Source organism: Geotrypetes seraphini, chromosome 5 (genome assembly GCF_902459505.1).
Source record: "Geotrypetes seraphini chromosome 5, aGeoSer1.1, whole genome shotgun sequence".
Taxonomy (NCBI): Eukaryota; Metazoa; Chordata; class Amphibia; order Gymnophiona; family Dermophiidae; genus Geotrypetes; species Geotrypetes seraphini.
The window spans coordinates 140,544,969-140,561,098 of NC_047088.1; the positions used below are offsets into that span (position 1 = coordinate 140,544,969).

At 44.1% G+C, this 16,130-nt stretch overlaps 1 protein-coding gene across 2 annotated transcripts in view; it reads right to left on the bottom strand.

Annotated features, from left to right (window-relative positions):
* Positions 1–16,130, bottom strand: part of KLF7 (Kruppel like factor 7) — a 278,953-nt gene that overhangs the window by 95,331 nt on the left and 167,492 nt on the right. For both annotated transcript variants that reach the window (XM_033945074.1, XM_033945075.1), the window contains exon 2: positions 781–1,399. In XM_033945074.1, the coding sequence (XP_033800965.1) occupies positions 781–1,399 (619 nt within the window). The remainder of the gene's footprint in view (positions 1–780; positions 1,400–16,130) is intronic.

The following is a 16,130-nucleotide window of genomic DNA, read 5'->3' on the forward strand; positions in this document are numbered from 1 at the left end:
CAATCTCATGGCAGCCACCACTGACCGGGTTAGCAGTGGGCAGGAGTGCCAAAAGCTAGCTCCTGCCCGCTGCACCTCTGGACCACCAGGGATCGGTAGAGGAGATACAAGGACAGGGCAGGGAGGGGGGGGACAGGCTGCAGAGCCTGGTGATGGCTGCAATAATTCTGGGAGGGGGGCACTGGCCCAAATATATTACGACTACTACTACTATTAATTATTTCTATAGCGCTACCAGACGCACGATTATATACGGCAGGGTTCCCAACCCTGTCCTGGAGGAACACCAGGCCAATCGGGTTTTCAGGCTAGCCCTAATGAATATGCATGAAGCAAATTTGCATGCCTATCACTTCCATCATATGCAAATCTCTCTCATGCATATTCATTAGGGCTAGCCTGAAAACCCGATTGGCCTGGTGTTCCTCCAGGACAGGGTTGGGAATCACTGATATACGGTACCTGAAATTTAGGCATAAACTGAAAACCCTTTTATTTTCCAAATGCTTTGGATTATTTTTAACAAAAGGTTAGTATTCATTTTTTTTTGTAATGTTTTCCTAATATTGTACTAGCTTCTTTTACTATAAATTGCACTGAAGCAGTTTATTGAGGCACAGTATTATATAAGACTTTTATTGTACTGAAAAATTGGGGGGAGGGGCAAGTCTGAAAAATGACTAGAAATGAAGCTAACCTATTTTCCATGCACATCCCTACTATACTATTAGGAAGAAGGAGTAGGAAAACAGAAACAAATATCCAACTTGTTACCAGTACCTGTATGAGTCCTCTGGTGGGCCTTTAAGTGGGAACTCTTTGTATAAACCTTCCGACAGCCATTAAACTGGCAGCGATGAATTCGCTTCTTATTTTCAAGGGATGCCTCCATCGTGGTCCCTACTTGTTCACTGCTGTTCTGTCCACATTTGGTTGGGCTATCTGCTGCTGCTACGGTTGCTTCTACTGTTTTCAGAGGGCTGAGGGAAGCTTTCTTGGTCACCAGTTTTAATGTCACTGTGCCATCCAATGCAGAAAGAGTCTGTGAGGTTTTAACCAGATGGCGACCAAGTTCAGGAGAAGAAGGTGGTGTTAGTGAGGTCACGGCATTAAGCTGGGCCTGATTTACTGTTGTGTAGCTCTCGGCAGAAGATCCTGTGGGCTTTAGACTAAGACATGTCTCTGACAACAATTTGTCCTGTGAAAGGAGAATGTCTGCGCTGGGACGTCTTTCGCAAGTACTAATTTCCAAAGGTATTAGAATGGGATCCAAGCGTCGAAAGCTACTATCCATGCCTTGGGCAAGAGAAGCATTAAGAAAACAGTCCAGCTCTTCTCCAAATGTCTCCGAGATCTTCTTCGGCTCTGTCTGCAAATAACGTTCCAATTCAAGACATGTCTACAGAGGAAAAAAAACAGCCATCAGAAACTCAGCTTCCCATGGCAAAACAAGAAAAAGAGCCACTGAAAGCACCCAAACCCTCCCTTTTAATTGGATTTAGCAACACCAGCAATATAAACCAATCCCATTAATAAAAATCCATATATACTTCCCCATTCCAAATTCACAGGGGCTAGGGGTAGAGCCAACCCGTGAATATGGAAAAATCACGAATAACTTTAGGGCCGACTGACCCATACCCACCTCCCTCCTGGATCTCTCCACACCTAACCTGGTGGTTTGGCAGTGAAGTGGGGCAGGAGTAATCTTCCTACGCTCCTGCCCTGTGCAAAGCCATGAACAAAAATGGCTGCCGTGAGTTCCTGCTATAGTCTCATGAGACCACGGGAACTCAAGGCAGCCATTTTTGTTCACGGCTCTACACTGAGCAGGCATGTAGGAAGATCACTCCTGCCCTGCTTCACCGCTAGACCACCAGGTAAGGTGTGGAGAGGTCCGGGAGGCAGGGGTGGGTCAGGGTTTAGAAACTCGCAAATAACCAAAGTCATGAATCCTAAACCCATGAATTTGGAGGGAGAAGCGTATATACAGACCAACAAACCAGTTGTGGCCACACCTTTCAATCCCTTAGCAACTTATGCATGTTCAGGTAAGAAACACCATCTCACTTAGTGCAATTATGATTTGTCCATGTCATTAGTCATAAAACAAAATATGATATAGTGCAGTAAAAAGTTTATCCTCTTACTTCTAGCATTTATGTTCCTAGAGAACATGATATATAACTAGTATTTAGAAGCCTTTCAGAAATACAGTTGTCCATGTTGTGAAGCTGATAAGAAATATGTTTTGAATAAAACTTTAAACATCATTTACTAATTGTCAGAAGCAACTATCATTTCCACAGCATAAGGACAATTTCTGTACCCTTTTTTTATTTGCAGCAGAAAGAGGTAAACAGAACAAAACTACTAAACAATGCTTATATGGAACCAACAATTACCTACTTGTACATGTAACTAAACATTATGAAACTATGACCTAACTGTATGATCTTCCTGTACTAGCAACCCTCTTGAATGCCCATGTCAATCTGTCCATTGTAACCTCCTGGGTAACCGACCTATCTTCTAATGTAATCTAACCTTGAACTGAATAGGTAAAGGTGGAATAGACAACCTGATTAACATAACATATACATGTCACATAAATAAACTGAGTGCCCTCAGGATGGGTCCCAAAGTGACGGGCTGCGTCAGGAACTGGTTGAGTGGAAGGCGACAGAGGGTAGTGATCAATGGAGATCGCTCTGAGAAAAGGGATGTTACCAGTGGTGTCCCTCAAGATTCTGTTTTTGGGCCTGTTCTTTTTAACATTTTTTTAAAAAAATTATTATGAGAGCACTTATTGCTACCTATTTTATAGGTGTTAAGGCTCCAACATTATCTACGTACTATTCAGCATGGGGAAATGTAGATGCACGGTAATGTTCTCTCTCCACCTCAACATGCCCCTCCCAAAATAATTCCCCCCCCCCCCAATATTTACTGCACAGTTAGCACATGGCAATGCAAAAAACTAACACAACACTTTTGCACGTCCTGCATAAGGCCACTTTTTCTGCATTTGTGATGTATTAGTGTTTAAAGACGCTTAAGAAAAAGACCCCTAAATCAAACATTGCTATCAATTTTTTTTTTTTACATGGTCTAAAAAGTAAGTTCCGTTGATCATCGGGTGTATAACTTTCGGTTTACATGCTGTACGACTAAGTCTAAGCCGGCCCACATCCCACCCAACTCCCATCCTCGACACTCCTCCTGAAATACCCCATTTAGCTTTGGTCGTTCAGCGGCACTATGAAGGCCTAGGTCGTTTAGAAATACATCCAAAACCCGTTTTTATTATCGGCACTTGGACGTTTTTGAGAAATGTTCGTCCAAGTGCCGACTTAGGCTGGTTTTTAGACGTTTTTCTCTTTCGATTATGAGCCCCCGTATGTATTGGGACAAACAGTGAAACCTGAACAATAAATTTTCTCCATTGTTGTGAACATGAAATCAGTTCACAGGCCAATATGGGAGGGGAAAGGGATGGAATTTATTTTGCCACTTTAGTTGCTTTTGGAGGGGATCCAATTTTCTCATACAGAAGGCAGTTCTGACATTAAACAGCCACCTCTTTTAACATCTAAGATTTCTCACATTGTCTTTTACAATAGTCTGGAAGCTGTGGGAGTTACATTATGTCAAAATGGGGCTATACATAAGGCCGCTGATCTGTGGCAGCTCCTGGATTGTTGCTAAAGCCAATGTTAGATATAATAATGTACTACAATGTTAAAGTCTCCGATGCATATTTTCATTATTTAAGTATAACTACATGCAAAGCTAAAGGTCTTTTTATTAGAATTAAAGAAACATTTTATTTCTTATTCATATCTCTATATGATGGTTCAAGGTACAGTAATAGTATTTACAAAATAACACTGTGGATGCTAATACAGTACTGAAATAACAATATTAGGATGTTATACAGAAATACACAGTACTAGCCATAGAACTGAACAAATAACAAACCCCCCCAAAACAAAACAAAACAAAACAACCAAACAACCCAGTAACTGAAGTACATTGGCATGAACTATAATACTTGCATTTAGCTTGACCTGTTTTTGTCTCTGTACTGAGAAAGTGTCAAATTTTAAAATGTTTTGTGCATCTGAATATTTATCAATTCAATGTTTTATTAGCATGCTAGAACTTGCATAAATCTCAAGATTTATTTTATGATTAATATATTCATGCTACTTTATCCCTCCCTCATTTTTTTTACCATTACTTGTTTATCCTATCCTTCCCTATTTCACCACCCTTTCCATTCCATTGTTCAATCATTGATGTAGCTTAGAGAATGACACGGTGACGGTTTACCCGCGGCCACCGCATTTAAGCCGCGGGTCACCGCCGAAAACGGGGAAGAAAACTAGCAGTCGCTGCGGTGACGGGGACAAGGCCATTCACCGACCGCGGAAACGGTGAACAGGTTTGTCCCCGCGGGCCAATGTACCCCCTTCTAGGAACCGCTATTTACCTGTGTTTCACCGTGCTCCTCATTTGTCAGATCAACCCTTCCTGCCAATCGCAGCAGAAGGGTACCCAACCCCTCCTGCCGGTCCTCCCAATGGCCTCCCCTAAGATCGCCGGCAGGAGGGTACCCAACCCCTCCTGCTGGACCCCCCCCCAACGAACCCTCCCACCCCGGAACCCCCTTAGTCTTACTTTCCAAGTTGGACCGGACAGCTCCTCGCTCGTCTGGCCAGCAGGCCTGCCTCCGTCCAAATGAGGCGGGCCCGCCCCTCCCCTCCCCTGCCTAACCCACAGGATCCTAGGGCCTGATTGGCCCAAGCACCTAAGGCCCCTCCTATAGCGGGAGTGGCTTTAGGTGCCTAGACCAATCAGGCCCTAGGATCCTGTGGGTTGGGCAGGGTAGGGGCGGGCCCGCCTCATTTGGACGGAGGCAAGCCTGCTGGCCATACGTGTGAGGAGCCGTCCGGTCCAACTTGGAAAGTAAGACTAAGGGGGTTCCGGGGTGGGAGGGTTCGTTGGGGGGGGGGTCCAGCAGGAGGGGTTGGGTACCCTCCTGCCGGCGATCTTAGGGGAGGCCATTGGGAGGACCGGCAGGAGGGGTTGGGTACCCTTCTGCTGCGATTGTCGGGAGGGCCGTTGGGGGGGTCTACAGGAGGGGTTGGGTGCCCTCCTGCCGTGATCGCTGGGGGGAGGGGAGACTTGCAGCCGTAGCCGCGGTCACTATGCTAATCACGGCAGGGAGATCTTTGCCGCGATTAGGTACAGCGGCCGCGTCTAATTACCATATAGGCTAACATTGTAAGCATTTAAAGTACATGTCGTGTTTGTTTTTGCATTGCTAGCCCCAGGGGTGGTGGAAGATTAGTGATTGAAAAACTGTATGAAAAATAACTATTTTAAATTTAGTGATCAAAATGTGTCAGTTTTGAGAATTTATATTAATTAATTTTTTCTCTGCGTGTTTTGTTTTTGTATAGTTATTAACTAATATTTAACTAAGTTTTAAAGTTTTAAAGAATGTTTCCTTTATACGTAAATAAAGAAAAGTGAATGGGATTGCAGTGGCGGTGACGGGGCGGTGAATGGGGTGGCAGGGGCGGTGAAGAGGATGGTGAGACGGGGACGGGGCGGTGACGGGGATGGTGAGACAGGGACGGGGCGGTGACGGGGATGGTGAGACGGGGACGGGGCGGTGACGGGGACCAATTTTTTCACCGTGTCATTCTCTAATGTAGCTTACCTTTCTCTACTTCCTCCTCCTCCTAACCTCTTACCAGTTCTAACTTTTCTTTCTCACTATTCCACATTCTGTTTTATTCAGTGTTATAGAGTAACTAAGGGCTCCTTTTACTAAGGTACACTAGTGTTTTTAGCACACGCAGGATATTACCGCGCACTATGCAGCTAGAACTAACACTAGCTCAATGCTGGCGTTAAGGTCTAGTAGTTATTCTGCACGTTAAAGCCCTAAAGCAGCTTAGTAAAAGGAGCCCTAAGTAACTAAATAATTACTGTATTTAAATACAATTTTGTTACTTTTACTTGTATAGATGATGTACAGGATAACTAAGCTTGTTCACCCTTGAGAAGAGAAGACTGAGAGGGGACATGATAGAGACTTTTAAAATACTAAAAGGTTTTGACAAAATAAGAGCAAGAAGCATCATTATTGACATTGTCAAATGTGACTCGGATGAGAGGTCATAGACTGAAATTGAGGGGTGACAGGCCCAGGACAAATGTCAGAAAGTTCTGTTTTACACAGCGAGTGGTGGACGCTTGGAATGCTCTCCCAGAGGAGGTAATGACGGAAACCTCCATTATGGGATTCAACTGCAAGCTGGATGCACACCTCCTTGCAAATCACATTGAGGGATACGGGAAAATAAGGTCTTCATCAGGGAACACCTGGATTGGCCTCCGCGTGTGTGGGTCACCGGACTAGATGGACCAAAGGTCTGATTCGGTGAAGGCATTTCTTATGTTCTTATAACATTTTGTTACATTCACTGAAGCAATAATTTCACCAGTTTTCACTATTTTATCTACTGTAAGTTATATCTGATCTTTGAAGTTAAAAGTGTAAAGCAGAAGCAAGATGTAAATGATGATTACTCAGTAAACCAAATCAAATAGTTAAACCTGGAACATGGTTTTGCTATTGTAATCATCATCATGCAAACAATGGATTATTTTCAATTTATAGCTGTTTAGTGAATATAACCTATAAGAATAGTGGTGTTGCCTCCAGCCAAACAGAACAGTGATGATTGGGTCACTTTGAAGAGGAGTTAAAGCTGAAAGCTGGTAGCAATTCTTGGTGGAGAAAATTATGTTTCTACCACAACAGACTGCTAGTCATCCCCAGAAAAATTTTATATTATGGTTACTGTCCACTGGATTGATATTATTTAGAGAGGAAGCCTGATAGTCTGATCCCAAGACTGAAAAGTTCCCTCCTACGTTTTTTTTTGGAAAATATTTTGATTGGTATGAACAGAACATTACCATACAAAATAGAAACAAGTGCTCCAGGAACCAAGAAGCGGCAAATGCAAGGAAAGGCAAATATGGTAAAAATACAGCAATAAACAACAGCCAACGAGAGATAGCCATACACCCAGAGACCCGCCTCCCGCTCCCAGAAAAAAAAAAAAAAAAAAGTAATTCAAAACTGGACTTCCAAGTAGACATAGAACTCATACGAAGAAAAGTAAAGTGCCCTGGAGTGCTCTATCCATGATTTTCTGCTTTTCAGCCCCCCCCCCCTGCCCATCCCCCCCTTCCAGTCCCCCTCCAAGTATTACAAAATTCTGCAGACTAAACTTGTTGGTTATCTCATATTTGATGTTATTGCATCAGTTCTTGAAAATATTCAGAGTTTGCCATCAAATGAAAAATTGTTAGAACGTCAATGTTTTTAGTTTTATGAATGCCTTCTATGCAATTGGCCAACATGATGATGATAATGAAGATGAAGATGCAAGTGATGAATTAGACCACTCTGCTTCCAATGTAGATGATAATGACAATGATTATGCTAAAGTATTCTTCACTATATATATGAAGTCAAGTGTTTCAGCTAGAGATTTCCTTGATCAGTATCTGCAGCCCCAGTCAAACGACATCAGTAATTTTGCAGACTGGCCTGATTTGAAGGAACATTTTATTCAGACTGAGCAATACCTTTTCAGATGTGCTGGTTTAATGACTCACAAGCACACTTGCATGAGACAAGACTCATTTTCAAAATTTAGTTTTACTAAAAGCAAAGTGGATTGAATTGTAGAGCAATAAAATTGTTGGGATAAAAACATTAACAATAGTTGCCTTCACTGTAGTTACAATATTTTTTACTCAAAAAGTACTATATTTAGCAATACATTTCTCACTTCAAGTAAATTTTTAATGTGTTCTTCACTGTACTTTTGCTTTTACTAAAAAAAAAAAAAAAAATACATTTATTTTTATTTTGAACAACACTGCTTTTTCCCCCATTGCCTAGCAGTAGAGAAGCAGCCTACTGTGAATGGAACAGTCTAGGCAACAAGTAGACAGGAAGAGGAGTTCAGTACAGTGGCAGCCCAGCAATGAAAGGGTCTGTGACTGGCAACAATTAGTGGCCCAGGAAAAAGCAGCTAAATAGTGGGAGCCTGGCAAAGCCAGTGGGAGGGAAAAAGAAGTCTGGCTGAGGTCAACCCAAGAGTGGAAGTCTGTGCAGCAATGGCTTAAGAAATCAGACCCAATTACAGTGGATTTGGTGGTTAGTTGCAGGCAAAGAGAGAAGGTCTGGTATGGTGGGAGTGGGCAGAAAAATGTACAATGATCCAGGGTGAGGGAGAAGGAAAAGAAACATGCAGAAGATATGATGCAGGAAGGTAAAATTATTTTTTACCTGATAATTTTCTTTCTTTTAGTCACAGCAGATGAATTCAGAGACGAGTGGGTAGTGACCATCCACCAGCAGGCAAAAATAGAGAACAGCAAAACTGAGCTCCATCATATATAGGATGGTAAGCTCACTGAACATAAGAACATAAGAAGTTGCCTCCACTGGGTCAGACCGAGGTCCATCTTGCCCAGCGGTCCGCTCCTGCGGTGGCCCATCAGGTCTGCGACCTGTGAAGTGGTTTCTGACCACTTCTATAACCTACCTCAAGTTCTATCTGTACCCCTCTATCCCTTTATCCTCCAGGAACCTATCCAAACCCTCCTTGAACCCCTGTACAGAGTTCTGGCCTATCACATCCTCCGGAAGCGCGTTCCATGTGTCCACCACCCTCTGGGTAAAAAAGAACTTCCTAGCATTTGTTCTAAACCTGTCCCCTTTCAATTTCTCCGAGTGACCCCTAGTGCTTGTGGCTCTCCACAGTTTGAAGAATCTGTCCTTATTCACTTTCTCTATGCCCTTAAGGATTTTGAAGGTTTCTATCATGTCCCCTCTAAGTCTCTTCTTCTCCAGGGAGAACAGCCCCAGCATTTTTAACCTGTCAGCGTATGAAAAATTTTCCATACCTTTTATCAGTTTAGTCGCTCTCCTCTGCACTCCCTCGAGTACCGCCATGTCCTTCTTGAGGTACGACGACCAGTATTGAACACAGTACTCCAGGTGTGGGCGCACCATTGCGCGATACAGCGGCATGATGACTTCCTTTGTCCGGGTTGTGATACCCTTTTTGATGATGCCCAGCATTCTCTTTGCTCTCTTTGAGGCTGTCGCACATTGCGCCGATGGTTTCAGTGATGTGTCGACCATCACCCCCAGGTCCCTTTCCAGGTTACTCACCCCTAGCAGTGTTCCCCCCATTTTGTAGCTGAACATTGGGTTCTTTTTCCCTACATGCATGACCTTGCATTTCTCTACGTTAAAACTCATTTGCCACTTTTTTGCCCAGTCTTCCAGTCTCGTTAGGTCCCTTTGCAGGTCTTCACAGTCTTCCGTGTTTCTAACCCTGCTGCAGAGTTTGGTGTCATCAGTAAATTTGATAACCTCACATTTTGTCCCTGTCTCCAGATCGTTAATAAATATATTGAACAGTAGAGGTCCCAGCACTGATCCCTGCGGAACTCCGCTCGTGACCCTTTGCCAATCTGAGTATTGGCCCTTTACTCCAACCCTCTGTTTCCTGCCTGCCAACCAGTGTTTGATCCATCGGTATATATCCCCTTGCACCCCATGGTTCCACAGCTTTTTAAGTAGCGGTTCATGAGGTACCTTGTCGAAGGCTTTTTGGAAATCAAATGATGTCTATGGATTCCCCCTTATCCATCTGGCTGTTTATTCCCTCAAAGAAGTACAGCAAGTTCGTGAGGCATGACCTTCCCTTGCAGAAGCCATGCTGGCTCGCCTTCAGTTGTCCATTGTTTTCTATGTGTTCACAGATTGTGTCCTTTACCATTGCTTCCATCATCTTTCCTGGAACCGAGGTCAAATTCACAGGCCTGTAGTTTCCCGGGTCACCCTTGATCCCTTCTTAAAGATGGGCGTGACATTTGCTATTTTCCAGTCCTCTGGGATCTCCCCAGTTTTTAGGGAGAGGTTACATATTTGGCGAAGTGTCTCTGCTATTTCGTTTCTCAGTTCTTTTAGTACCCTTGGGTGGATGCCGTCCAGGCCTGGTGATTTGTCGCTCTTTAGTCTGTCTATCTGTCTGAGGACATCCTCTTTGCTTACCTCTAGTTGTACCAGCCTTTCGTCGTGTTCTCCGTTTATAATCACCTCGGGTTCTGGGATATTGGATGTGTCCTCTCTGGTGAAGACTGACGAGAAGAATTTGTTTAACCTTTCAGCTATCTCTTTTTCCTCCTTTATCGCTCTTTTCCTGTCTCCGTCGTCCAGTGGTCCCACTTCCTCTCTGGCTGGTTGTTTCCCTTTCACATACCTGAAGAAGGGTTTGAAGTTTCTTGCTTCTCCTGCCAGTCTTTCCTCATATTCTCTCTTTGCTTTCCTGACCTCTCGATGACATTCTTTCTGGTGTCTTTTGTGCTCTTCCTGGATTTCCTTTGTTGGTTCCTTTTTCCATTTCTTGAAGGATGATTTCTTGTCGCTTATCGCCTTTTTAACTGCAGTTGTTATCCATGCTGGGTTTCTAGTTCGATTTTTTTTGCACCCTTTCCTAAACCTTGGGACGCACAGGTCTTGTGCCTCGAGCACTGTGCCTTTAAGTAATGTCCAGGCTTCCTTTACGGTCTTCACCTTCCCTTCCCTGGTTACGGACAAATCAAAAATAGGGAAAGAGAGATATTTCCACTGGGATCTTCAGTAAGTGCCAAAAAGACTCAACACGGCCAGTGTTTTGGCACCAAAGTGGTACCTTTTTCAGGAGTCCAAAATAGAATTACTCAGTTCTTTGAAGGTGTAATCTGACGATCAAAATCTTTATAATTCAGAAACGTAAGAATGAACTCAAGCTGCATCCATAAATCCAATTCTGTGCATACAAAGTTCCTTTGTAAATGGTGAGAAAGAAAGGGAACTTTGTATGGCTTTTAAAAATCTGTGCTGTGGGCAGAAAAACAAGTCCGAAATGCAGGTGAGAAAGATCACAGTTCTCAACAACCATAAAGTCAAATTGGTTTCAAAGATAAGGGAAAACAAAGGAAGATACTCACTATAATTACGTTTCCGAAGCACACACACAGTTGGCTGCTTTCCTTCATTTAAGTGCCCCCAGTCCACTGCATATCCTCTGGGTTTAAACTCTCCTTTTTTTTCTTTTTAAAGCAAGGAGGGAGATAGGAGTGCAGGACAAATCCAGATGAGGCTACAAGAGATGGGTAGGGAACTGGCACTACCAGCTATACCTCAGAATAGACACTAAGGAAGCCTAATCCCCTTGCTCAACTGAGGCGGAGCCAGACCTAGCCATTGCTGGCCAGAGCAGTAATTGATACCAGTAGCAGGAGAGAAGCCATCTCCCCACCTGCTGGAGTTAGAGAATACTGGCTAACCAGTGAGCTTACCATCCTATATATGACAGAATTCAGTTTTGAGGTTCTCTATCTTTACCTGCTGTTGGATGGTCACAACCAACTAGTCTCTGGATTCATCTGCTGCTGAGGACAAGAAAGTAAATAGCATGCACCAGCAGAGCTTCTAGCTTTTTGACAATCCAACAGGCAAAGGCAAATTGTGTGGCAGTCATAGAATTGTGGAGGAAACTGGGATGTCCTGGTTGCATGAATCATAATAGTGCACAGGGAAAATGCAAATAAACAGAAGATGTGTGGCAGCCATAGAATTGTGGAGGAAACTGGGATGTCCTGGTTACATGAATCATAATAGTGCACAGGGAAAATGCAAATAAACAGAAGATGTCTGAGGCTAAGCTTTAAATAAGAAAGCATAGAATAAGGGAATAACTTAAAATAGACTAGATCAGGGGTGCCCACACTTTATGGGCTTGCGAGCTACTTTTATAATGACTAAGTCAAAATGATCTACCAACAATAAAATAAAAAAAAAACCACAAAGCACACTGAAAGGCAGAGAAAATGTTAATTATTCATATTCCGGGTTTTTTCAAAGAGGTCACGGCAGATGACTCTATGCAATGTCACCTCAGTAACAAAATACAAAATATACACCCCCTCCCTTTTTACTAAACCGCAATAGTAGGTTTTAGCACAGGGAATTACACTGAATGCCTCGTGCTGCTTTCAATGCTCATAGGCTCCCTGCACTAAAAAACGCTATTGCGGTTTAGTAAAAGGGAGCCATAGTGCAAAATATAGACAGCAGATATAAATTCTCAAAACCGACACATTTTGATCACTAAATTGAAAATAAAATCATTTTTCCTACCTTTGCTGTTTGGTGATTTCATGAGTCTCTGGTTGCACTTTCTTCTTCTGACTATGCATCCAATCTTTCTTCCTTTGTTTCAGCCTCCTGTATGTTTCCTCTCTTCCAGACCTCATTCTCTCCCCCAACTTTTTCTGTCTCCCTGTTTGCCCCCTTTCTTTCTTTCTCCGTGCCCTCCCCCAAGCCACTCGGTTTGCTGCCACCGCCATCGGGGAACAGCCCCCAAGCCACCGCCGTCCCAAGCTTTCCCTGCAGAAGCGTCGCGCTGACCAGCATTCCGCTCCCTGACGTCAATTCTGATGTAGGAGAGGAAGTTCCGGGCCAACAAGGCATTTCTCCTCATTCCGTCCAGCCTGAGCCCCATCTCTCCTTGATCCAGCATTTCCCTTCTGTGTCTGTCAGAATTACCATTCCACCTATTTTCCAGCATCACCCTTCTTTGTGTCCATGTCATCTATATCCCTATCTCACCACTTTTTCAGAATCTTCATTTGTCTCTGTCCTTGTCTTTACCCCATGTTCACCATTTACCCTTTCAATGTCTTTATCTCCCCCCCCACACACACTTTTTCAGCATTACTTCTATGTCTTTATTTCACCTCCTCTTCATGTCCCCTCTGTATCTCTATCCTTATTCAGTAGGTCCTGCTTACTCTTTGTGTCACTATCTCCATTTTCAGCTTTCCCCCCTTTTCCTTTGTTAATGCACCCTGTAGCCAGAATCTTTCCACCCTCCCTCCACTCCGGCCCAGCCCAGTATGAAATATTTCCTTTTGTTTCCCTCCCCTCTCTCTTTCTTTCTCTCTTATGCTCCCTCACCCACGAGTCCTGCATCTGGCCCTCTCCCTTCTACCTGCACCTGGCAAAACCCCCCTGCTCCGCGGCTCTCTTAAGCAACTCGTCAGCAGCGGTGATTAAGACAAGCTGCCGACATCGAGGCCTTCCCTCTACGAGTCCCGCCTTTGTGGAAAAAGGAAGTTGAAACAAGCGGGACTCGCAGTGGGTAGGCCCCGACGTCAGAAGCTTGTGTCGATCGCTGCTGCTGAGTTGCCGAAGAGAGCCGCGGAGCAGGGGGTGTGGCCGAAAGCAGGTAGAAGGGAGAGGGCTGCTGGAAGAGGTAGAAGTTCCGGAGTATGACACCGACCCGGGCCAGGATGATTTCTTTTTCAGGCTGTTGCTGCTGCCGCAGCCACGCCACCAACCCCCCCCCCCTGAATTGACAAAAACAGCCTAATGCCCAGCGTCGGCGTCTTTGACTTCGGGGAAAGGAAGGCTGATAGGCCCGGTAGATCGGGACGGCAACACGAGTCTATCACAGAGCCCGGGATGATATGGATATTTAATCCCTTCAGTTTAACTAAAGTGATTTCAGATGGCTTCAAGAAAACAACTTACATTGGATACTGCATTTGCTACAGATGGGAAAAGTAAAAGACCAAAACCAAACCCTGTAACACCATCTAACACCATTCCAGCAGGGGAGAGCCGACGGAGGAGGGCTGCAGTCCAGCCATCGGACCAACGGTCAGCTCGGGGGCCCGTTCCAGCGGGGCACCCGACAATGTCTTCGCTCCTCCCCCATGCCAGCAGGGGAGAGCCAACGGAGGAGGGCTGCAGTCCGGCCATCGGACCAACGGTCGGCTTGGGGGCCCGTTCCAGCGGGGCACCCGACACTGTCTTCGCTCCTCCCCCATTCCAGCAGGGGAGAACCGACGGAGGAGGGCTGCAGTCCGGCCATCGGACCAATGGTTGGCTCGGGGGCCCGTTCAAGCTGGACTTCAGTTTTGACTGTTTTGATTTTATTTTCAATTCTTTTTAGTTTATGATATATTTTTTTAATCTCACTTATTGTTTTACCACTTATTTTGTTTTATTTTATCATTCAAATTTCATTTAAATTTCTCCAGAATTTTATTGCTTCAACGGTTCTCCCTCTGCATCTATTCTTATCTCCCCTCTTTTTTCAACCTTTCAAAGTCCTTTAGATCATTGTAATCTTATTAGAATGTTTATTTTCTTATTTTTCTCATCTATTCTCTATTTTATTTCTTCATTACTCTACTAATTGTCATTTTTCCAGGTACTTTAGTTAGATTGTGAGCCTTCGGGACAGTAAGGGAATTTCTAAGTACCTATTTTACTTATAATTTTAATGCACCCTATTGTCTATTTTTCTGTAAACCGCTTAGAATCCTAACGGAGTTTAGCGGTATATAAGAAATAAATTACATTACATTACATTCCAATAAAAAATAATATTAAATCTGGGCCAGTCTGATGAATCAGTGGAAATTTTATACTGGCTTCAGTTTACAAGGCCAGGACTTTGCTCCAGAGGAAACATTCCCAGCTACCGAGGGAAGAGAGTTATTCGGCAACAGAAACACTTAGTTGCCAATATTAGGTCCATGATTGCAAGATTTGGTAGGGAGTCTGGATGTGTAGATCCCTGGTTGATTGCTACCACAATGAAAAGCAAATAGAACATAATACTGCTGGGCCAAAGGAAGGTTACAGGCTTAATATTCAAAGTGATTTAACCAGGCAGGAGAGACTACTGCTAGGGATCAGTGCTGATAATTTGAACCTGAAGCCAAATGTGGTGAGAGCAGAAGGGGATCACTTCTGCTCAATCCCACTAGGTAAAACCTGGTGGTGCTGAGTGGGAGCAGAGATTGGACCAAAGGGGTGGGGTGTATGGGAAAGGATCAGAATCAAGGGGGTAGATGATCTCCCAAATCCTTTTATGTGGGTGCTAACCAATATCATCTGGGATCCACATAAATGCTGGTAGCCAGTGCATGCCCTGTTATAATTGTATATTCAGTGTCAGTACCCGGATATGGCCCAGCACTAAATACTTGTGCCTAATTTCAAAAATATTGACTGCTGCTCATTGACATTTATTTATCCCTTTTGTATAGAGTTTTGTTTCATGACAAAATCTTTATTCAGGTGAAAAATAATAACACAAATAAAAATGTCCTCTAATACACTAATGAAAGCTCTTATTATGGATTGAAATACCATTCTAATAGCTTCAATGGTATCTATTTTTGAGGGAAAAAATTGACTGACCAACATGCTCTCATGCAGTCACTCAAATGTCCCTCACTATCTCTCTTAACTTATCTCCCCCTATGTGCCCCCCCCTCTCGAGAGCTCTACTCAGCTGGTAAGTCCTTCCTATCTTTCCAATGAGGCCTGTTCTGGGCATGGTGTGGGTAGTCCAAAAATATATGTGCATTTCCTGTTTGTTTGGAAATATGATTATATTTTTAATAGAACGGCAGATTTAACACATTAATAATGTGATTAAAGCATTAAATTTTTAATGCCCACTAAAATATTTAATCACTAGTGTTTAAGCCTGTTACATTAATGGGTGTTAGAGTAGATGTCTGTCTGACTGTTTTTTTTTTCTTTGTCTCTCTCTCTTTGGATGCTGTCTGTCTGTCATTCTTTCTGTCTGTGTCTGTCCCTGGCCCCGTCTGTCTTTCTTTCTGTCTGTCTCCCTGGCCCCCTACCTGCCTGTCTCTCCGTGGCCCCCTTCTGTTTCCCCCCTCCCAGAGCAAAGCATGATTGCTGTTTGCCCCCCAGCACACCCCTCCCCCCAAAAGCATCCCCTTTCCCTCCCCCCTCCACTTCTTACCAGCATGGGATACATGATTGCTGTCTGTCCCCCCAGCACACCCCTCCCCCTAAAGCAGCCCCCTTTCCCCCTCCCCCCTGTTGTGCCATGCCTGCCTGCTCCGTAGCCCCTTCTGTTCCCCCCCGAGCAAAGCATGATTGCTATCTGCCCCCAGCACACCCTTCCCCCAAAGCAGCCCCCTTT